General features: G+C 41.6%; 1 protein-coding gene across 3 annotated transcripts; it reads right to left on the bottom strand.

Annotated features, from left to right (window-relative positions):
* Nucleotides 1-60: 60 nt before the first annotated feature.
* Nucleotides 61-22,552, bottom strand: ttyh1 (tweety family member 1). 3 transcript variants are annotated; one of them, XM_044358544.1, is made up of 15 exons: nucleotides 21,687-22,552; nucleotides 17,746-17,910; nucleotides 16,034-16,263; nucleotides 13,645-13,756; nucleotides 11,173-11,510; nucleotides 9,209-9,304; nucleotides 8,996-9,068; nucleotides 7,338-7,413; nucleotides 7,114-7,169; nucleotides 5,627-5,719; nucleotides 5,429-5,521; nucleotides 5,180-5,319; nucleotides 3,724-3,891; nucleotides 2,097-2,175; nucleotides 61-1,155 (listed from the first exon to the last, which is right to left on the bottom strand). In XM_044358544.1, the coding sequence occupies exons 2-15, from the start codon at nucleotides 17,878-17,880 to the stop codon at nucleotides 1,072-1,074; spliced, it is 1,773 nt and encodes a 590-aa protein (XP_044214479.1). In that variant the 5' UTR covers nucleotides 17,881-17,910; nucleotides 21,687-22,552; the 3' UTR covers nucleotides 61-1,071. The 3 variants fall into 3 exon arrangements, with proteins under 3 accessions (XP_044214479.1, XP_044214481.1, XP_044214480.1); XM_044358546.1 differs by having other exon boundaries at nucleotides 3,831-3,891; nucleotides 21,687-22,547; XM_044358545.1 differs by lacking the exon at nucleotides 2,097-2,175 and having other exon boundaries at nucleotides 3,831-3,891; nucleotides 21,687-22,550.
* Nucleotides 22,553-23,595: the final 1,043 nt, after the last annotated feature.

Here is a 23,595-nt window from a genome sequence, read left to right as displayed (position 1 = left end):
GGATCTTTTGTCAAGCATGCTGTGTGTGTGTGTGTAGACATCATGAAGACCAGCTGAGCGTCAGGTTATTGAAGTTATTTTTATTTATATTAGACTCTTGAGTGTAAAAGGATGCCATTCAAAAGGAGCATTGATAATACCATACAAACTCAATTCAAGGGTTAACAAGGTCAGTTGGCAAGGATGGGGGATTCAATGAAATCTCCAACATACCATACCATATATACACAAAACATCTTGGAGAGATCTCAGAAACCCAATGCTATACATAGTTATTATTGCTAGTTACGGTAGAGCTACTGCAGCACCAGTAGCAAGAATCATATTGCTATGTACCTGCTGTCATTGCATGGGATTTGTAGTTCTCCACTCTCAAGACTTGAGTGGCAGTTGTAGTTTTCTCCATTCGATCATTAAAACAGGGTCTTGGTAGTCCTCAAGTATTTTTTTTTTTTAAGAGCAAAGGTTCATGATTATTCAGATATTATAGACAGTGAGATATACAGAATACCATAAGGTAATACAAGGAAAATACAGAATTGCCACCTATAAAAAGTAATAATAAAAAAAATTATACCAAGTGAAGGAACTGCATAACCATTCACAGAAAAAAAAGTGTCTTGTTGCTACGTGCCAGTGCTTTTCTACAACAATATTTATATAAAAACCTGAAAATAAATTGGTGGTACTGATACATTTAAGAATATAAAACTACAACGTAGTAACGTCAATACCATTCTTACTTGCCTCACCACTGTTCACAGTTTACACAGAGTTTGGACAGACAAGGGGAAAGAATTTAGACCAAGTGGACTTGGTTCGTACCTTTGCAGCATTATCGCTGTCGGTTATATCAACAGTCCATTTAGACTTGTTTCTTTTATGTGCTTTTAATAATAGTAATAATACTCAGTGGTACTGACGTTACGCACTTTGAATTCACACCTAGCATTCATTTTATTTTAGATTAGTTCTTTTTCATTTCAGTAAAGTGTCCATTCATATGAAAACTAAACATATTTTTTTTTCTATACATTTCCTAACAAAACAAAACCAAAAAAAAAAAAAAAATCAACGTGAATATAGGTTCCTTGAATGGGCAGGGTTGGGGTGTGATTGACTTCCCCCGTAACCAGTCAGCATGCTGGGAGAGTACTGTACGTCCAGAATAACGACGGGATGCAACGGAGGACAAGTTGAGATGGTTCCAAAGGTGTATCGAGAGAAAATAATACAAAAAAAGGAGAGAAAAATATATGTTATTCACCCATGTGAAGATCAACTCATCAAGAGTAGAAGACAGTTCATGTTCTACCCACTATCTGACCAACAGGCATTAATAAATTTATGCAGATTTTACGGTTTTTCAAATAAAACTCAGAAGAGAAAAATAAGTAAATTACTGAATTTTTAGGAGATTTTTAGAACAACTAAAGTAACAAGAAAATATGTTCATTATTTTGCCCAAAAAAAAACTTAACTCAAGGTCCCCTTTCTAGCTTAATCCAGGCTTTCAACTGCATCTCAGGGTCTTCCTCAGCCGATGGAGTTTACTCAGTTGTCATGGAGATGACACAGTTGTCATCACAAGACTTAAGTGTGAAACTTTGGTTACGTGATTACATGTGGTCCAATTGTATACGGAGGGAAGACTAACTTCAAACTTGATTCACCGAGGAAGACCATGAGATGTGATTGAAAGCTCAGAAAAAAGTGAGTAAGGGAACCTTGAGTTAGGATTTCATTCTTTTTTTCTGTCAAGAATAGGCTTTCAAAGCTGAATGTTTATAATTGTTTTATTTCTAAAAGTTGTTTTGGTCGAGAGGATCTTTTAAAATGGCCAGATAGTGACGATAAAACAGGAAAATCTCTCATGTGTACGTCAGTAACATGTTAATACTCTTTCATGTTTCACACACATTATGAACAGGCATAATAAAAAAGAACAAAAGGCCAGCCCACAGGGTCCTGCGAGGTTGAAGCCCCTCCACCACCACGTTAGTCCCGTTTGCTACTGATTAAAGTGAGCGTGTGCACTGACAGCAATGATAAAATGGCACAGATTGTGATGGCATCACAAGAACAGAGGAACTCACAGAGGGGGGTGGGGACTGCCTGTCAGTCAAGGGTAGGCTCTCATAGCCAGGGTTGCCATTGGAGGAAACGTTTGGAGTCCTGTATAGAGATAGAAAGAGACAAGGACAGGAGAGGAATGGAGGATGAAGAAGAGAGGGAAACAGGGGTGAGACACATTGAGAAAGACAAGAGGGGAACGAGAGGGCCGCAAGGGTGACGGGAGCCAAGGACAGGTAAAAGGAAAGAAGGAGAAAGAGCGGTTAGAAATATAGTGTGGAAAAATACAGTGCGCAGAATAACTAGTTGGTATTAGTACCACCGGGGCACAAGCAAGGCACTCTGAGCACCAGCAGCAGGCGCACAGTCCACTCCTGACTGATGATGCACTGCAGGATTTATAGAGTAATCTGCAACTACATGCATTCAGGACTGTGTATGACTCACCAGCCTCATTTCAGCTGTAATGTGGTTTTTCTAATGAATCTATTTATCTGCATGATAAACCCCAGAAAGCTTTTAAAGCAATCCTGAGCAGTTTCCATTTAAGAGGAGTAGACTGTTTTTGTTTTGACTGCTAGCTGAGTTCCTGCACCTTGCCATTTAAGTCAGGCTTGCGTGTGTTAATATTAGATATGGGAGCAGTCAAGATAATAAGCTGGCAGGAGAATAGGAAGTTAAATAGTCCACGATTAGGTGGGTTTCTCAGAGCACTAACTAAGCTTGGAAACTTCAGTGAGGGAGAAAAGGGGGAAAAAAAGCATAATAAGATGAGAAAATTGAGAGCGAGAAAGAGGGAGAGTCAAAAATAAGGAAGCAGGAGGAATGATGAAGAGCGAAGAGCAAGGACAGATCCAGAGAGATAATCTGAGACACCACAGCGAGGAGACAGATGAGAGTGATGCGGGAGGGTGTGTGTGTGTAGGGGGGGGGGGTTACCTACAGTCAACCTGAGCCTCACAGCGGCAGAGTTTTTACGAGCGCGGCCTCGTCAATGACACCCTTCCCCCCAACACAGCAGTAGTCTACTACTGTTTAGGAGACAGGACGCCATTTGAGACAAGATCTGTGAAATGATCGAGCGGCCTACGTCGTCTGTCCGGAAACACTCGACAGACGAATAGACAGACACACAGACAGACAGACAGACCTCTGGAGTTGTGTCTGTTTCTCTGCCTACACTGTAGTCCATATTGACCTGTCTGTGTGTCTGTCTGCAATGCATGTGCTTAACCTGACAGCTCTCTAATCCTACATATGGACAAAAGTGTGTGAGCCTAGCTGACTATTCTGCACTCTATCTACCTAATCTGTCTACTCTCGTGTCAAGATGTATTTGTTGTTATGTTGTCAATACTATTATGTGTGTGTCATGAGGGGAAAATATCTGATGTCATAGCTGAATGTCTTGACCAAAAAGATTATGTATCTGCACAAAAACACATTAATAGTCTCTATGAATTATTAATGTAAACACTGTGTTGGCACACTACATCCTGGACTCTTTAAAATCTCTGATCTGGGTGGGGCATGAGTACAAAAGTTGCCCGTAGGTACAAGCTTGAAGCTAAAACTGTATCTAAGGGCAACCTCCTCTGGGACGTTCTGTCTGTCTGTCTGTCTGTGTGTCTGTGTGTCTGTGTTACTCACGGGAGGGGCGGCGCGCTAGAAAAGGGGGGTGTCCACCCGGCCCCCGGGTAATTATAGAAGGGGGCCATGGCCCCTCGCTGAGACCCCGAGGCCGTCTGTCTACGTGCCTGATGGGAGGTGAAGGGGTCCTCACTCTCGCTGTCCGAGTCTTCATACTCTTCTGATTCACTGTCACCGTCCATGAAAGAGAGAAAGAGAGGGAAGTGTGTAAGAGCAGAGGAATGACGAGTGTCTTCATACTTTATTCTCTTCATAGCTGTATTATCGTAGTTACATATTCTGTTTACGTAGAACTTTTGACATGCGTTATGTTCCATGTAGTGTGTTTCAGTGTACCTGCCCTTTGTTCCTCCTTTCAGGGAGCTGAGACCAATCAGTGGCAGCTGATCAACCTACAAGAGCCCTTCCTTTCTTTGTTTTTTACTTGATAAACTTAATTTTTCAAACCTAATTTTAGTTTTCTTGTTCATGTTACTTTCCCTGAACCAGGCCTGTAACACATGACACATGATAATATTTCCAGAAAAAAAAGGATGAGATGCATAATTCAGATTTTAAAAGTTATGTATCAAACCACAGTTGTCCACCACAGAAACCACCAAGCTACTAAGATACAGGACTACTAAACAAGCAGCACTCCTAAATTATAGATATGAAATTTAGCTTTTGATACAATAATGTAACTTTAACATACATGCCAATAAAGTTTTAACGAATAAAGAATTACAAAACAAATACCAAACCTGGCTCTTTGCTGTGGACACGTGACAAAGGCTTGAATGTGGATTTCAGCATACCTGAAAATAACTACTTTTCTTCATATATATATATATATATATACACAGATCCAAAAATCCTGAATACCAAACTGTACCTGCTCTCAAATAAAGGTTATCTGAAAGCATCCTGCTACAAGCCATTTATGTGGAATGTTGAAACATTATTATGTTGTTAAACTTTTGTTTATGCCAGTGATCTTCTGAAATTTCCCAAGAACCTATTATTTAGCAAACTTTACTTTTTCCATTTTGCATGCCAAGTGGTATTCATAAACACATTTTATAACCACAATCTGCATGTGGATGATCAGGACATTATTTTTTAATGAATACAAGAAACAAGGAGTGTACGTCCTCCTGACACTGTGGGACAAATAAGATTTATTGCTGCTCGAGGACTTCAACTTGAGTTCAATCATCATTGTTTGCCAAAGTCCTTTTCTTGAACTACTTTTGGCAGTGTTTCTGGCAGGAAATTTACAGAGAATAAATGAGTGCAGGAAAAAAGCAATACCTTACTTCTCCTTATTTTTATTACAAAACAATTTTTAAAAATGATTGCAGCAAAAATTACATAAGTACACTGCACACACGCTTCTACACAAGTGTTTCTTTTGTGTAGATCTCTGACATACACTGCAGATGCACACATGCACATTTAACACTCCTGCTCTCACCTGGGGAAGCTCCTCCAGGCACCTGGCAGAGAGCAGAGAATGGCAGTGAAGGCCAGAGCAGAAAGGAAAGAGTAGAGGGAGAGGTAGAGCAATCCCTCCATCCCATCATAGCACAGGCCTTTCAGCGAGTCAATATAGTCCTAAAAGTAAAGGGCGGAAAACCAGAGAAGGAGGAATAAACGTAAACAAAGAAGCCTGTTGATTAGTTGTTATTGGTTGTTATATGCAATGCTCAATGCCTTGGGTTACCTTATTCAGACCTCTGCAGTTCAGTAGTGCCACCAATTGATGAAAGTTGCCCTCTGTGGAGTTGAGTATCTGCTGAACATCCCTGAGTGATTTCTGCAGTTACAAAAAAATGGGAGAGCATGTGAGAAAAATCACCGCAAAGTTGGTCAACACGTGGCAGAAATGTTATTTCTTTACTGTCGTACAATATAAAATTACCTCAGCTTTGGGGAACTGTGGGAGAGCATTTCTTTCCAGGCTGGAGAGGTGTGTGTGGATGTTGGACAGTGCCCTCTGCGACTGGGTCAGCAGCTGAAGCCCACAAGTCAGTTGAATTATGAGCTTTTATTTTACTTTCTTGTTCAAATACACCATTAATATGCTGAGAGTGTAGCTATTTATCAGGGGAGAAAATCATTTGAGGACAGGACGCCCAAGCAACAGCTGTGCATCCTGCCCTCAAATAATTTGTCCTTATCCACCCTTGAGTGAGTTTGACATGCAGCCTGCTCACTTACTTTAAAGGGGACCTATTATGCTTCTCCTTTATTTTCAGTTATATATATATAATGTTACAATGTTAGATGTTCATATTAAACGTGGCCAAAGTTTCAAATAATGAGGTAAACATATGTAGAAGTGATCACTGTGAGCAGAAAGCACCTGCTTCGGGTTGCTCTGAACGCTCGGTTTCCAACGTTTTTTTTCTGCTTCCAGCCTGAGCCAACATCAACGTGTGATGGATTTCTTTATATGGTCCTCTGCTCCAGCACTGCAGTGTGTGTGTCAGCTGCTCGTTGGAGTTAACTGCTCCGCTAACATTATGGTATTTCTGTTTGTGCTATTCCTCCCTGCATTATTTCTAACTGATCTGCTGACGCTAACAAAGCTCTGATAAAACAGTGGATAAACACGTTTCATTTCCTGTAAATTCTTCACAATGAAAGTCTCCTGTTATTTACTCATTTAAAAGCTTTTAATTCGAAGCAGCAAAAGCAGGAAATGTTGGGTTTTCATCAGCAGTAACCTAACTCGACTACAGCTGAAAGCAATCAGCAAACAGTGAAATAAGGCAGATGTCGCAGAGAGAAACTACACTTCAAACAGAGATTTCATTAGAAGCTACAAAAGTATAGAGAGATGAACACAAACAGGATAAAGATGTTGAACAATAAAGCGGTAATGAGCCTTACCAAACAGAGACATCCTGCTGTAAGTAATCTTTGTTGCTGCGGATGTTCGTGCTGACCATTTGCATATTTCAGATCGGATTTTGGCTTCAAAAAGTACGGATGTACTTGAGAAGTTTATATTTTGAGTAAAGAACAAGAACAAGAAGCAAAATCCGACTACTATAGTTTGTTTATGCTGCCTCCAGAGTCTTCTCCCGGAGCTGCGGGAAGCTTCCTGAAGCTGGCCAATCAGAACAGAGTGGGCTTTTAGGGAGGGGAGCAGAGGGGAGGGGAATCTAAAACAACCTGTTTTAGAGAAAGGCTGAACTGAGGGGCTGCATAAACGGCCAGTATAAGATAAATAAGGAGTTTTTTGAGCTGTGAATAATGCAAAGCTACTCCAGTGGTGTCCAAAAATAAAAATATAGAGCTGGAAATGAGCACAATAGGTCCCCTTTAAATCACTGTCAGCTAAATGCCTGTAATGTAATATGTTATATAGATAAAACATGTGACTGACAGAGGTCACATTACCTGCTGGAACGGACTGTTCATGCGCCTGCTGCAGGTCAGGTAATAATCCAACACATCTGAATGGCCGACAAAACACCAGTGCACAACAGATCAGTGGACAATAGAAAAGATGTGGGAACATTTAACATTCATTATACTGAGTTTCTGCTGACATGAGCACAGTTGAGGGGTTGGGGGGTATTTTTAGACAGCGTTGCTTGTACAGGAACAGACTTCTACTGTACCTGAGCTGGTGCCAGTGTTGAAGTGGGTGGAGTTGAGGACGAATGTGTTTGGATCTGAGCAGAAGTCACTGAGAGCCTGGCGGTACAGCAAGAGTGACAGGGAGAGCGAGAAGGGATGACAGGATAAAGAGGGTCAAAGAGAAAAAAAAAACAGCAGGAGAAGAGGGACAGATGAGGAAATGATCACAAGGGAAAAGTTAGTAGACACACTGACCAACTGACATACTTACCGCCTCAGATATCTGACTACAGCTGACAGTATACTGGAAGATATTGATCTGCTGCTGCTGCCTGCATCACATGCTGTCCTGGATAAACCTGCGCTATGCCCTGACATCCAAATATCTTTCCATTAGCTCATCACTCACATCTGTTGCCCTCTTTTTCCATATCATCTCTATACAGTAGGGTCCAAAAGTCTGAGACCAAAGTGGTGCTCAGACCACTTTGGTCTCAGACTTTTGGACCCTACTGTACATTACTGCACCTTCTTGCCTATTTTTACATTGATAATGCACCCACAAACATGCTCAGCTTGAAATCACCCCACCAGAAGAGGGAGTGAGAGCCACACAGAGAACCCGGCGGCTGACAAGAAAAGCGGTGACCCCGAGACAGAATAAAGTGGGCAGGCCCACAGCTGGCCCTTTGTTTCCCTGTCAGTGACCAGGGACAGAGCGTCTCTGTGCGGACCCACAGGCCTTGGGACATCTCCCGCCAGCTCCACATGACACTGAGACTGTTAAAAACAGGCAGCAATGCAGAAAAACAGGCACCATTTACCCCCCTTCACACACCCCCAGCTCAGACCCAAACTGTCTCCCCCTTCAGAGAGTATGCCCTCTCCAGCCAAACTTCAAAAGACAAACTGAAAATGGGCATAAAACTTTCTCTGTGCTCTTTGTTGCTGATAAATGTCACCGTTGGCGGGACTGTTGCTTGTCGGACACACTGGTGATGTTGTCATGTGTGGGCGATAAAAGCACAGCTGGACTTTTAGCTGAACATGGTCCAGCAGCGTGTTTGTGAATTTCACTTTCACAGGATTACACTCTCACTTCCACTTTGCTTTTCCTTCTGGTTTGCTCAGTCTGAAGTCCCAAGGGGCCGAGGTACAGTAACAGCTCGAAGGCTTGCACTGTGCTCTCTCTGTCTCTATCACTCACTCTATCTCACTCGCTCTATAAACTGATTTTGAGAGGCACTCTCCCGCTCTTCCTCTCCCCTCCTCACTCTCGTTGAAAGCACTTCTCTTCATCTTCTATCTTTACTTCTCGAAGCCAAACGCCCACACACTCGCAAACATACTTACATGAAACACGCGCACTTTAATGCACAAACACACTTTGTTCACAAACGTGCACACGCGCATTGAATCTTTAATCTCTGCCCCATTTTCCAGCCTTTTTGGGCCTCTGCCATGACTGCAGCGTTCCCTAGGAGGCAGGTCTTTTCACAGTTTAGCACAATGGGCACAGAAATCACAAACACGCACACACACACACACACACCGCTTTGGCCTGCCATCAGGGGTCGGCCTCCTAAAGCTCTCTTTCCTCCGCAATAGCCAGCCAATCCCTCCCATGATAGTCCCATTCACTTCCTATTCCTCCTCCCTCCAGTTCTGTCACCATAGCAGTTTCACTCGGTCTACTCACCACTACAGTGGCAGTCTCCAAGCCCAGGGAGCCCCAGCTGAGGAAGAGCGCCAGCCACGCCAGCACGGTCATCCTGTGGGGGAACAGCGCAAACGCTTCAGCCAAGATGACACACTGACCATCAAGCCAGCATTGTGTTGTGTTGGTTTGTTTTTAAAGATACATGAGTGTGTGTGTGTGTGTGTGTGTGTGTGTTTGTGTGTGTACACTCACAGGATAAGCAGCCAGCGTGCTTGCTTGGCCAGTCCCAGTAAGATGAACAGACATACTATGAGGTCCAGCAGCAGCAGCAACACATATGACAGCCACCTGTAAAAAAACAAACACCACATACAGCAATTGTCACTAAATTAAACACTGTATTAATGTTGAGCCTTAAAGTTCATTCTTGGTCTCATAGTCAGGCTTCAGAGGATGGATTTTACTCATTTGTGACTTAACTTTTTCATTTGTTAAACTATTAAAAATGTGTACAAGAAAGCTTTTTTAATACAACTCTACTGTGGTTACACACATGCAAAAAAGAAGCTACTGGGTACAAAACATGTGACTATAACCGCTATGTTGAGCTGTTCTTCCGCTGAGAAGAGCCACAGAAACAACTGGCTACAAAGGGATCTTTGATGATAACTGTTGGAAAGACGTTATGTCTCTCACTTCAGCACCTTTTACGTATGTAAGAACAAAATGTTTTAATTATTATTTTCTATTAGATTTTTCATCCCAGCCATTCTGAGTTTGTTGTGTGAAATGAACCTTTCACCAGATTCAGATTTTTCCACCTCATTTGTCATCAAAACTTGCTATTTTTTTCCAGTATTTCCAGAATTAAAATTTCCGGAAGTGTAATAAGATTGAAAAGATTCTGATGACACTGCGCTGATCTAGGATTAAACAAAAAAAAGGAGACATTACTCAAAGTTTATCACTGGTCTTTTTGTTACTCCCTTTTGCAATATTTTCTCTATAAAGATAAGAGTGACAACGCATTCCTTTGTATCATGTTACGGAAGCAATGCACTTAGGATGAGGTCAAAGCTTACTGAACTTACTGTTAAAGGGAAGGATGTGTTTTTTTCTGCGTGTGATCTGTTTACGAGAAGCAGTGCTTAAGCTCAGTTCATATTGATATTACTCAATAGATATTATGCACCTTTATTTATAAGTTAAAGTCATTTCACGGAATATAAAAGTATCTCATGAGGAGGAAAGACGTCTTGTCATCTTGAAAGAAATTTCATTGAACTACCTCAACAAACTTGTAATAAATAAACATGCAACATTTATGAGAAGCTGGGTTGGATGGTTTTCTCAGGCTCTTACAACACTTTAAGAGCAGGGTGTGGGAATGTTAATAAACAGCCTGAGCATGTTGATATTTGTGCAACTGACCACCAAGGGGGTTTGTTCACATTACTATGGAGAAAGAATCACCATTTCAAATGTCTAGACAGCTAAGATTGTTGTTGTTGTTGTCATTGTCGTCAGATTGTCTGCATGTTGCGTCTTTGCTAAATGAACTAGTATGTTGTCAGAATACAATCAACAGTTGTAAAATGTCATAATGGGTCTTTCCATATACTTGGATAAACTCAATATTCTGCTTGAGTAAATCTATGTGTTAATGCCCTTAATGTTAAATGCCTGGACTGGAAATTCAACAGATCAATATCAGTTTTGTAAATGGGTAAAACAAGAATTAAGATATTTTATTAAAAAAAGGAATAAGAACAAAGTTATGCCATCTATTTTATGAGAAACTGAAGCATGTTTAAGAGGAATCATTATGTTTCGCACAGTTACCAACAGACTGAAAAACATGTATGAACAAAACTATTAAGGGTCAAATTGGAGGCAGTAAAGAACATAAACAGTGGCTTACCCAGGCCAAACTGACTATCACTGGCCATGTTCACTACTGATGGTTTGGCAGGAGATATAATTTTTTGGGGCATTTCTGATTGAATACTTTGAACAAACAGGAGGAAATATTGATGTTTCTCTACTCACACTAATACACTTTCATCAACAAGTAAAAATATCAAATCCTGAATCAAGTCTGAGATTAATCAATACTCACAGATCTGAGCAGTATTTAGTATTTCTTATGAATAATCATCAAAAAAACAAATGTTTATTTGAATTAAACATCTGGCCTCTCTGGACTGCAGCCTCACCTGTAGTCCTCATTCACCATCAGTGTGTTGGCTGCCCAGCCAGGTGAAAAGGGGTTGGGCATGAGGCCACTGGTAGGGACCACTGTAGGAGCCATCGAGGGCGGTACTGGGGTCAATGGTATGATGGACGCCCCACTGACACTGCTGTCATTCCCCAGCCCGACGTCAACGCTGGACCGGGCCAGGGAGATGGAGGAGAGGAGGTTGATCACATTCTCTGATAACCTCCGGCAGTTCCGCAATGACACCAGGAAGGGTTTACTGCCAGTAAAGAGCTCCTCCATTGTGGTCAGCGGGCCAGAGACAGACAGCTGCAGCCCAGCAATCGTGTCTGAAATCTGGAGAGGGAGGAAGGAAGAATGTGAGGGGAGTTAAGTGGCATGGAATCCACATATTAGAGATGTTGATGCTCATGGATCACGGTCTGCTTTGAGTGGTTGCGTATGGAGAACTGAAGATGTACTTTGGCATTTTGGGTCTGCGTGTCCCTTGTAATCTAACCTAAAACAAGCTCAGCTCCTGAAATCATCAAACTGCTACTGGTTAAACTTTGGAAATAAGAGAGAGATAAAACCCTTATTTATCAAACTTCTTTTGAATTAAAAATAATATAATTTAAGATCTTTTAGATCCCAGATGGCTGCAGTACAGAGACAGAGGTGAGCACAAACCTTCTGAGACTTGTTTAGGAATATTAAGATGAATAACATGTTAGCTGAAGCAATGTGTATTAATTCAGAATAGTGTATAGGTTATATAAAAAGGCTTTTAGCCTGTTATTTAATGTGCCTCTTCTACAACTTTGCAGCAGAGTTTCTTTCTTCCTTTTTAAAAATTTAAATATTTTAAATTGTTGTTAATTTCATGTGTCATTTGCTACATGTGATATTAAAGATTTCACACAAATAAAATGACCTTTTTAAGAAATATAATTGTTTATATGTTTTTGTAGGATAACATAAAAGGTGAGGACTGTTTTTTATTAATGAATGAACAATGGCACAGATGTAGAGTAAATCCTAGTCTCTGATTGGCTGTTCCTACTCAATACTAGAGTTACTCCTACACCTTGCTATGAGTACAGCAGGTGTAAGTCAATATATAAATATGTCTTAATCTTCACTCTCAGAAAAGAACTTTTAAATGAGCGCTTTGGAGCATATTTAAGTATAATTCTTAGAAGTTTGTTAAAGGTGCAGGATTTGTTGGTTGATGTTTGTAAACACACAGCATTCAAAGTTGGCTCCTCCTCTCCGGCTCAACTAGGGAGAGAGAGAGAGAGAGCAGCGGTGGTCGAGTGATAAAACGTCTGATTTTTTTACATCAGTTACGTTCTAAAGCACAACAAACAAGGTGTGAACGGAGCATCATCCTATCCGCAGTCTCTCTGCTCTGCGTGTGCATTGCTCAGCCCCGTTCTCGGTCAAGCACACACACAGACCTGCAGCTCTTTATACATCCATGACACAGAGACAGAGAGCAGAGCAGAGCAGAGGAGAGAGACCCTGCACGATGTTATTGGCTGGGAGCTACATACCAGAGCGCAGGGTCTCTGCAGATAAATGCACCGCCATACTTCTAGTGGGTCATAAGTGAGGATTGAAAGGGGTTACTTTTGTATGTTTGTTTTTTTTTTTTAGGAAAATCCTGCATAGTACATCTTCAAATACAGGACCAGTTTATTCTGTTCAATATCTGTGTGACCTATTGTGTGTGTGTGTGTGTGTGTGTGTGTACTGCCTTGGTGTGTGAACTTTCCTGTGTCATCTTTAATGTACCCAATGATCCTGATTGTAGTGCCAACCAGATCCCTTGCTTTTGTTTGGCATGTGTTTTCACACTTTACACACCTTATACTACCTTATCCACACATCCACATTTACACTACTCATGTGACTGACTAATATACTTCACATCCAAACTTTATTTCCTTTATTACAATAAATGATCCAAATTTTCTGGCATTTGCGTATCCATTCTTGTTTTTGACATGAGTTATGACACTATTCCTCTCTTTAAACTGTGTCTAATGCTGTCGCTTGATGGTGGTCAGATTAAATAATCTGCTCTATTTCAATTTATTGAGATGGATTTGAATGGATTTGAGTTGAACTGATTCACTCGTGTTTTTCCACCTGCTCATAGGTATTTATATGTATATTGTCATCTACAGATAAATTACTGTAGTTTTTTCCTGACCTGTATCTTCCACCGAGCGCAGTGGAGCAGTCTGACACACAAACCACTGTCTGACCACAGGGAAATCGATAAAACAAGAGTTTGTATCCCATTTTCTTTTTCTCTCAGCAGACCACATGTGAGCATGAATCTCTCTGTCTCTCTTTCTCACACACACACACAAACACACACACCACACACACACACACCACACACACACACACACACACACACACACACACAAGCAGGGTAGATATTCTGCGTGACATTTTACTTGCGGAGAGCAGCACTCACCAGCAGATCGATGGAAGCTAGCGTATAATTGGCTGTGAGAAGAGACGAGGTCAACTGATACATCCCATCATTAGCTTCGCTGTTGCCATAGAAACCGATGCCTATGGCAACACTGCAAAGGGGAGAAAAAAAAAGGAAACATGAACACATTGTGGGAGGGTGTATACAGTATGTGTGTGAGAGAGGAATAGAAGAACAGATAGCAGAGGCATAAATGTAATGTTTAATTCAGTGTGTATGTACATTTTAAATGAATGTGACACAAGGAGATGGAGCTGGAGAGGATGTGATATGTGTGCTCTGGATGAGCATACCAACAACGGAGCGCAGGGGGAAAGGATTAAACAGATGATGGGGAAAAAAAGCTGACTCTTAGGACTGAACGGTTAAGCTTCAGCAAGGAAAAGTATTCGAAATGTTAAACATAGTGACATGTTTACACATCTTTCTGTTATTCAAATATTCAGATTAAGGCTCAGGCCAGATGTTCATCAAATCCCCTCAAACCCGGGAGGAATGGTATGACCCAATCTCCCACAAAGTATGTGACCCAGATTAGAAAGCAGGGGGGAAAAAGGAGGAATGTGAGTCTGCGTCCGTGTGTGCTTTGCATTGCAAGCTGCCAAATGTGAACGCTGTCTAATGCAGCTGCATTTCAAATGACATACGCCTGTTTTTGCACTTGTGACCAAAGGCCACCATCTGGAGGAAAAGAGTGTCACGTGAAATATTTTCAAGAGGTAAACTGCAGCATTATTTTTTCATCCGGTCTAAAACAGGGAGAGCCGTTGTATCGAGCTTCACAGAGGAAGACGACTACATTAAATTACATGACGCTCCATAAGGGGGAGACACGAACCACATCAACCTACAGTCTGCACATGATGACATCATTATGACAGCTGAAATCAGATCCCCAGTACATTATGTTCTATGATATAGCTTCATAGTCAGACAGCATTGCACATAAACGTGCTGCGAATGGACTTGAATATAATAACAGGCACTGCTGAAGCATTAAACTGCACTATAATTTCATTACAGCACACAGCTGAGCCTGTAGCTTTAGATTTAAAAAGGTCTGATAGGCAGCTGAGCTTCCCCTCACAGACTTTTGCTGGACTGTCATGGACAGATGACAAACAGCGTTTCTGTGTAATGTACAGCGGAGATAATGCACTGACTTGCTGACTGCATGGTCACAAGATCTGAGGGGAAAACCAGTGGGTGAATGAACACTGTACTGTAGGTGGGTGAGCTGAGATCATCCTCACACACAGTACACGGTACACGTTGACGGTAAACCCCTGAACACTGAAATCTACACACACACACACACACACACACACACAGTGCTGTCATACGCCTGTGGTTGATAAACAGCAACATAACATGACTATCAGCTGTCATCCAGCCCTCCTGTCGTCTCCAGTGACATTGGTGATGGTGTGAGACACTAAAAAGCACATGACGATGGAGAGGGGGTGACGGCTTGTGATTCAGAGCCTTGCTGCTGCTCCACCTAAAAGGCAGCGGTGTAAAGTATTTAAGTCCATTTACTCAAGTACTGCAACTATTTTAGTACAATTTTGAGGTACTTTACCTGATTTTTCTAGATTATGTTACTTTCTACTTCTACTCCACAACTTTCAGTGGTAAATATTGTAGTTTTTACTCCACTACATTTATCTTGACTACTACAGTTACTTGTTACTTTCAGATTAATATTTTACATGAAAAAACAAATGATAAGCTTATTAAACACAATGCATCGATAAAGATTGTGGTTCCCAACCTTTTGGCTTGTGACACTTTACAAAAAACAATGTCTACTTAGGGCTCTTCATCACGTTTCAGGTGGTTTCTTTTAAAAGGCTCAAGGAAGTAAAATGATCCAATATTTCAAAAAAAAATTAAAGATTAGACAAAAGACCAAAACAATGAATAAAAATTTGTGTTTTTTCCATCTTTCCTCTTCTATAAATCATCTCACGACCCCCCAGATTTATTTTGTGTCACTTTGGAGGGGCCCACTGGACTAAAGGACTAAACTCGATAACTGTATACAAAGAAGTTGAAACTAGCTCCACCTGGACCAGCTACAACAGTAAAATGCTGCTAATGCATTCAATGCATCAGTATTCAATCTAATAATATGATATATAATAATATATATAACCAATCCCAGGGAGCATTTTTCTGCATAATGAGTACTTTTTATACTACTTTGTAGCCTACTTCTACATAAGATTTTGATACTGAACTTGTAATTGAGTATTTTTACTTCACTTGTACTTAAGTAAAAGATTCAAATACTTCTTCCACCACTGCTAAAAGGCGAACTGTTTGTGCCTGTTGTCATTAATGACGTCTGAATCCCCCTTCTCACCAGCACAGCGTGACGGCCGCCACCGCCACCCACGTGACGCAGCAGATGCCCCGCCCCTTCTTCCCACTGTAACCGTGACCCGTGCTGCCGTCTTCATCCTCCTCCTCCTCCTCTGATCCCTCGCTCCGGTCACCACGGTGACAGCAGCAGTAGTGTATGAGGAAGGAGAGAACCACCAAGAGGGAGAGAACGAGAGCAATGGCTGATAAACTGGACAAAACCAGCAGAGTCTGAGGAAGAAAGAGAAGAGGAGGAAGAGAAGTCAGTAAATCTGAAAAATGGCACTTTAATTCCATTTTTACAAGTGCAGAAGAGCAATTTGAGAGGGTAGCTTGTCATAGTGTCCCACCCCCATTAGCAGCAGGAGATAGTGATTAAAAAGGTATGAGAATATAAATTGTGTGTGTCAAAAAGGCCATAAAAAAATCAAGGATCCAGTTACACACTACATGCATTAACACAGATGGATACACAATTAATTTGAGGTGAATCTTGACCTTATATACTTATTTCAAAGGCTTTAACCATGAATCCCTGATCTGTCTACGCAGTAGTATCACACAGTGAACGTTAATGTCACTAAGCCATATCAGACTCTGCATTTGATCAGGCTCCATGTCATAAAGTCAACATTACTGAAATGCATTTTGCTACAACATGTATCTACAGTATTATCCTTCATCCATCTGTCCGTCTGTCACTCCCCATTCCTCCACCTTCTCTCTATCTCACCTCCTGCTCTCTGAAGCCCCTCCCCATCGCTCCACTCAACCCATCCCTCTTTCCCCACGTTCTCCCTCGCTCCCACTCTCCTTCTTTCTATCCACACCACTGAATCTCTATTAATAATCTGTGACCTACTTAAATACATTCACTGCCACTCTCTCTCACTCTGACTCGCTTTTGCCTTCCCTCTCTCTCTCTCTCTCTCTGCCCGATCTTCTCTTCAGCAAACTCCTCGCATTACTCATTCCCTCTCTCATTCTCTCTCTCGGAGCACTTTCAGTCTCTTTTGTCTTTCTGTTCTGCAGGATAATTTGCGTCCCCCCCCCCCTCCTCCTCTTTGTACCGCAGAGAAGTCACAAACACGCACTGTGAGACACGGCTAGCTGGAGCGTTTGTATGAAGGCCCGTCGGAGGAGAGGGATGAAACCTTTTGAATTCTGCAGCAGGAAATTGCACAATTCAAAACCGTGCAGGCAACAGCAACTGTTGGATGCATGCTAAAGGACTCACATCATCTCATGCACTACCTGATGATTTAAAAAAAAAAAAAAAAAATCGCCAATTTGCACGCACAGAAGCAGGTGCAATGTCACGGCTGTGTGACTGTTCAGAAGAGCATTAAAACATTTAATGCAAGGTGGAAAAAAAAGATTAGATATGAACTTAGGGGTTCTTGGCCGTGTCCCCATCAATAATTAGGGCAATAAAGTGGCATGAAAAAGCGTTTTTAAATGACTGTAAATGCCATCATCATAGCTCTGCAGATTGCTGTTAAATTCAAGGATTTATGGAGCAATTTATAGTGTGATGTGGAGCAAATTGCCCTTCACTCAGTTATTTAATTGTACAAAATTCCTGTGCATGTATAGCTACAAATGGAGCAACAGGACTGTAATTATTACGCAATGTGCCACCTCAGATTGGACAGATACAGTGCAGCATGTGGTTACAGTGTTGTGTAAGTGACTGTGGCAGGTGTCCGTTACCTGCTGGTACTCCCAGCTGTCAGGGACAAAGATGTTGTCCCTCATCTGCATGGTGAGGTCCAGCCGGGGGAGGGCGTGACACATCCTCACCCACAGCGAGGGGCTATAGCTGGGCACCGTTGTCATGGCAGCCATTTTCTACTGCCACTGGTCCCCTCCTCCACCCTGTGTGAGGGAGGGGGGGAAAGAGGTGTCAGAGCAGTCGGGATGTGAAGTAAGATCAGAGGAGAGGAAAGAAGGTAAGGAGGGGGTGAAGGTCTTTCCCAAGCTAACTGTCAAACTGAAAGGACAGAGAGGTCAATGCCAGCTCTAAGGCCACGGTGCCCCTCCTCCATCCGGGCACAGAGGAGACAATTTATGACCAGTGATCACCTGAGAAAAGCAAGGGTCAAAATGTCAGCCATACTTACTGGAAACTAGCTTGGGGGAGTGTAAATCTGTGCACACACCGCACCCAGAGAGGAGGCTGTAGTGCGCTGCTGAGTTTTATGATTTACCTTGTAGTTCAGGTAACGCACAGGTGTTTGCTCTGATCTTATATCAGTTCGTCATGGTAACACTAACTATAAGGTTGACATATAAGACTGGATGAATAAAACCAACTTGCCACATAAATTAATACTTTAACCAGCTTTACCTGTTCAAATCTTTGGATTTGAATATTTTTGAGAAATATATCAGGTTTTTGGTCGCATGCAATGTGTTTAGAGATGAAATAATTAGTCGATCAATAAATTTGTTGAACAACGGAAAATTAATTGACAGCATCTTTGATAATTGATTGATCATTTAAGTCTTTTAATCAGGCAGAAATCTTAAATATTTGCTGGATTCAGCATTTCAAATGTTAAGAGTTAAAGATTTTCTGTGTTATATCATCTTAACTTGAACATCTTTGGGTTTCGGACAGCTGGTCGGACAAAACTAAACATTTGGAGATGTAACCTTGGACACTGGAAACTGCATTTTCTGGCATTTTATAGTGTAAATAATTACTAGTTTAAAAAAAGAGTAGAAATCTGTGAAAATGATCATTAGCTGTGCCATAAACAGAGAGATTACATTACTATATGTAACAAAATGTGGCTGCTTTGCATAGACCTCTTACTTAACCTTAAGAAAAAACAGTATATGCCATAGGAGCAGCACGGATTATATAGGGGGATATACAGGGTCTTTGAAGGGGTCTCTCTGGCAGGATACATACAGGGGGAAGAACAGTGTTTAATGCACCAAGCAGACCACGATACAAGAAAACATGTATTTGACTCCATCATCACCCACTGTTCAGTGTTCAGCATCTCTTACTAAAGCCGGCCAAGGGGGGGGGGAGAAAGTAGGGTAAATACAAAGGGCAAATCCAGTTAGCCCAAACACACACTGGAATCCTCATTACAATGAAAGAGCAGAGGGGGAATAGAGGGCGAGACAGAGCCTGGTAGGCTTCTGATACTGGCTGCCTAGATTAAGAAACCATCAGGGCTTTACTGTTTAAGAAAGGCACGTTTTAAGACAGCTCAAGAGAGGACGAGCACAGAGAGAACCATTCACAACAACAGCAATGATACAAAGCATTATACAGCACAACTAAATGCTCATATTCTGCATTTAAGTCAAACAGGATCCAATAATGTCAAATAGATTCTGAACTAAAGGCCTGTGTTGGATTTTATTGTTTAATGCAGCTGCTATTTATTCAATACCACAACCAGCACTGTGTTCTACACTGGTGAGGCTTTTTTTTATTGTCCCTATTGATCCACACTTACAATCCATGTAGCACATAATTTTGTCAAATACTGTGCATGATAAAAGTTTTGATTTAGCCACATGTCACATTCAATGCCAGACAACTTCCCCATTCAGATTTGGGGGGGCGGTTATGGCCCAGAACAAGTTAACAGGGGCTGCTGTAAGCCCATTACAATAAGCCTGTTCACCTTAATGGTTCCAGCAGCCCAACTGTCACAAATCAAATCATTGCCAACACTCCATTTCCCTTATTAAAATGGTGCTGAACATAATGGTTCACACACCGAGAGACTCGAATCCAGCCGCCGCCACACATCATCAGTGTACACAGACTTCGGTGTCAGTCGTCGTATTTATGAATTTCTTAAGGATCATTTATCTTGAGTGAATTATTAGATTAGATGTATTATAGGAGCTGTGAGGCAGGTCTATGAGGTGCATTTATCAGACTTTGGAGCGCGTTAAAGGTTTTCTGAGAGGCTTAATAATCAAGTAACGGAATAATTCCACAATCAAAGCAGAATCAGTCTACCTGTTGTGATTACCACCACCAGAGAAATGGGCCAATATAGAAAAGCGTTTCCACTGATGGATGACAGAAGTGACTAATAATGATTTTCACTGTGAAGCAAATAAGTGGTGACACGTGCACCATGCAGCATATAAAACCCAACAAAATATGCATGACAGCAGGTTATTTGTCTTGCTGTGGTATCACCTCTTGCACAACACTAATTGGAAAATCGACAGGTCAAAGTCTAGGTAAGATTCTTCAGCAAACCCAGAAAGTTACTGGGACAATCTAATGAGGTGCGGATGGAAGTGAGGGGTTCACAGTCCTGGGGCTGCAGTTACTCAGCAGTTGTCAAAGATAGGAAGCCTCAAGTTGACGTGATGTCTCCTGCCAGCTTGTTATCATGCCTGTTACCATTGCATAACTGAAGGCAAATAAATGTGATTTCGAGCTCACTCGGTGGAGGGAAAAGAAAACGGGAGAGACAAGGAGAGGGATGGACTCTCACCCAGCTGTGGCTTCTGAAGAAAAACAAAGCAGCAGAATCATTTTTATGTTCTGTCAGCACAGAGCTCAGACAGCATCCAAGAAGGGAGAACCAGTTGCAGGATATAAGACTCCATGATGTGTGAATGTACAGGGAAAAAAAGGCCATTTTGAGGCAGCTAATGAGAACAAGGCTGAAGCATCTCTGTCAGCTGAATTTAGGATCATCTTCAGCATAGGAAAATCATTTCCACCTCTGTCTTTTTTTATGACAATACCATTCTCTGAGTCAGAAGATATAAATTATGTAGTTTTTTCGCTGCTGAAACCATGCACTTTCGCAATTCGCCTCATAAAATCTGTTATGGTTCACATTAAAGGCCAAGAAGTCTTCTAACAGGCACTTAACAACAACCTTAATGAGTGTAATTTATTAGAAAACATTACAGCCTCATGACACACTACATCAGTGAGGAGAAATTAATTATAATCTACGTGATCGGTGCGAGGTTACCTTTGTAAAACCATTGTAACAGAGGAATATTCTCAATTAAAATTCATTTTCTGCAGTTTACATTCATCTGCATAATTAATGCTCAGCTCCGACAATGTACCCTCAAAGTGAGTACAGCTGACTGAAGGTAAGTGAGTGCAGCTCATAGTCAGTAAGTCAGCGCAAATCAGTGCTTTGATGTGTGCAAGAGTCCAACATGACAAGTTAATGGTGACAAAATACTTCCACACTACTGACCAAACTGAAAAACCCAAAGAGAACAAAATACTTCATTATCTTGCTGATTAACCAAATAGTTCAGAAGCGTTTAGCGAAAATATGAAACAGATGAAACTACAACTGGGTGGAAAAATCATTAAATGCAAATCAAACCATTAAAGCATCACCACATCAATTTTCTTATTCTAAAAATGTCCATAGGAGAGGACATCCATTAGACATGATAGTTGAAAAGATAAGCATGAATCCATTTTGGCACTACAGTATAATGGTTTGATGAACATCCATTAAGCATATTTGAAAAGATAGGCATGGATCCAAATTAGCACTACACTGTGATGTAGTGTAATGTGCAATTATAATATTATATTTCACTTGCATCATGAATAATCTTTGCAGCCACATCTACAATTAAGCCATAATCGAGGGCTGACAGGAAAGAGATCAGTCTCTTACCTCTGACGGTTGTGTTGGGAGGTTTCTCTCTCCTTCTGTCTCTTCTCTTCGCCTGGTGTCCGTGAAATATTTACCCACTCAAAGAGGTATACCGCCAGCCATCAACGCTTGATGCTCTTGAAAAAACATCATCCTGAAAAAATGGCTTGGAGACATGCCAAAAATATGTCAAAATGGGGGGAGAAAAAAAATGACGCCAATAATTCTTGCAGTTAGTGAAATATTAAATAGCCAATAATTGTATGGTTGTCTGGTGACAGTGGAGAGGTGCTTGTGTTGATGGATGGGAGAGGAGCTCTCAGTGAGAGCAAGTGAGTTAGAGAGACAGAGAGAGAAAGAGAGAGAGAGAGAGTGAGAGAGAGAGAGAGAGGGATTAAGATTGAGGAGACACCCCTAAGGGACTCTTTATCGTTGCATTGTAGCCCTTCGTAGCTTAACGCCCAAGCGACTTCACAACATGGCAGCGACACGATATTGCCCAGAGATAATTAATCTGTTAACGGGGATTAGCAGGGTCCAACCCCTCACTCACTTCATACTGGGCTACCAGAGGCACACTTCTAATGCCGACCCCCACCAACATCCATGCACACTCCCATCAACCTGACCAATCTCTGTCCAGACTACCAGACTGAACTCTGACCAGATTACTGAGAGAAAGCGTCAAAATGCAACTGTGCGCGCTAAATAATGGTGAAAAGAGATTTTAAAAATCCACTCACATGTTGGATGCAAACCAGTGAACTCCCGCCTATAACAGCACAGTTAGGCTGCGTTGTGTCGAGAGCTCATGTGAGGTAGAGATGCATATAAAATTAAGAGTAAAAGAGGCGCACATAGATGAATATGGGGAGGGGGAGATGCTGGGAAAGGCAACATAAAATACTGAGGAGAAAAAAAAAAAAAAGTGGGTTCCCAGGGAGTGATGCTGATAGACAGAGGAGGGAGGGAGAGAGATGGAGTGAACAATGAATAGAGAGGGTGGGGGGGTGGGGGGTGGGGGGAGCAGCATGCAATGGATTTGTAGGCAAAACCAGTTTTCACTGGAGGCAACAGAACAGCATCAGTGAGAAGTAGGCAAAGCAGAGCATGCAACAACACGGGAGAAGTGATGAGAGTGTAGTGATGGAGATGCTCTGACTGAGAAAAGGGAATTGGGAGATTAAATGGTAAAACACAGCAAGAAAGAGTTAAAAAAAAAAAAAAAAAAGAGTATAGTGTTTGTCTCTCACTCGAGAAAGGGGGGCAGAAAGAAGCGAGCGAGCAAAGAGGGAGGGGGCGGCGTTGGTTTTTCTGTGTCACTGAAAGAGAGTGGGGGAAGGGAGGCTGGGAGATAATGCGAGCAAGGGAGCAAACAGTAGAGAGCCACAGAGCATACTCACTGACTCATATAGACTATGTATAGTGTATGTGTGTGCGTGTGTATCTGGGAGGAAGAGGGGGAAAGAAGACAGAAAATTATATTATGTATGCAAGAGTTGCTCAGGGAGCGTTTACGCAGCCTCTCTCTCTCTCTCTCTCTCTCTCTCTCTCTCTCTCTCTCTCTGTGTGTGTCTGTATGTTAACGCACAGCAACAGTAGCGCATCCAGGCCATCCATCACAGCACTGATAAAATATCACCACTCAAAGGATTTAAAATAACCAATTCAATATTTAATGTGCTTGACAATCTAGTGGTTATAATTCATTGTAAAAGCACACAGAGTCATCATTCTTGTGCAACACATTCAATACAATATTCATATAAGACAGATTGTATAAATCATTGAGTTATGAGCTGTAGAATACAACTACTTTGGCTAAATGGTTGTACAGAAAACATAATATTTTCCACTGATGAAAACAATTTATGTCTCCTACATAAGCATTTATGGCAGGTGCATATATCCTGTCTGTGTAGTAGTAAGA

Source organism: Thunnus albacares, chromosome 8 (genome assembly GCF_914725855.1).
Source record: "Thunnus albacares chromosome 8, fThuAlb1.1, whole genome shotgun sequence".
In the NCBI taxonomy this organism is placed as follows: Eukaryota; Metazoa; Chordata; class Actinopteri; order Scombriformes; family Scombridae; genus Thunnus; species Thunnus albacares.
The sequence above is the reverse complement of the archived record's forward strand: the minus strand, read 5'-3'. Positions and strand labels throughout refer to the sequence as shown.

Coding starts and splice junctions, on each gene's coding strand:
- ttyh1 (XM_044358544.1), bottom strand. CDS start 17,880: ATGGCTGCCATGACAACGGTGCCCAGCTATAGCCCCTCGCTGTGGGTG. Junction 16,264..17,745: donor ACAGCTGGGAGTACCAGCAG/GTAACGGACACC, acceptor TTTCTTCCTCAG/ACTCTGCTGGTTTTGTCCAG. Junction 5,320..5,428: donor ACTGCAGAGGTCTGAATAAG/GTAACCCAAGGC, acceptor CTTTACTTTTAG/GACTATATTGACTCGCTGAA.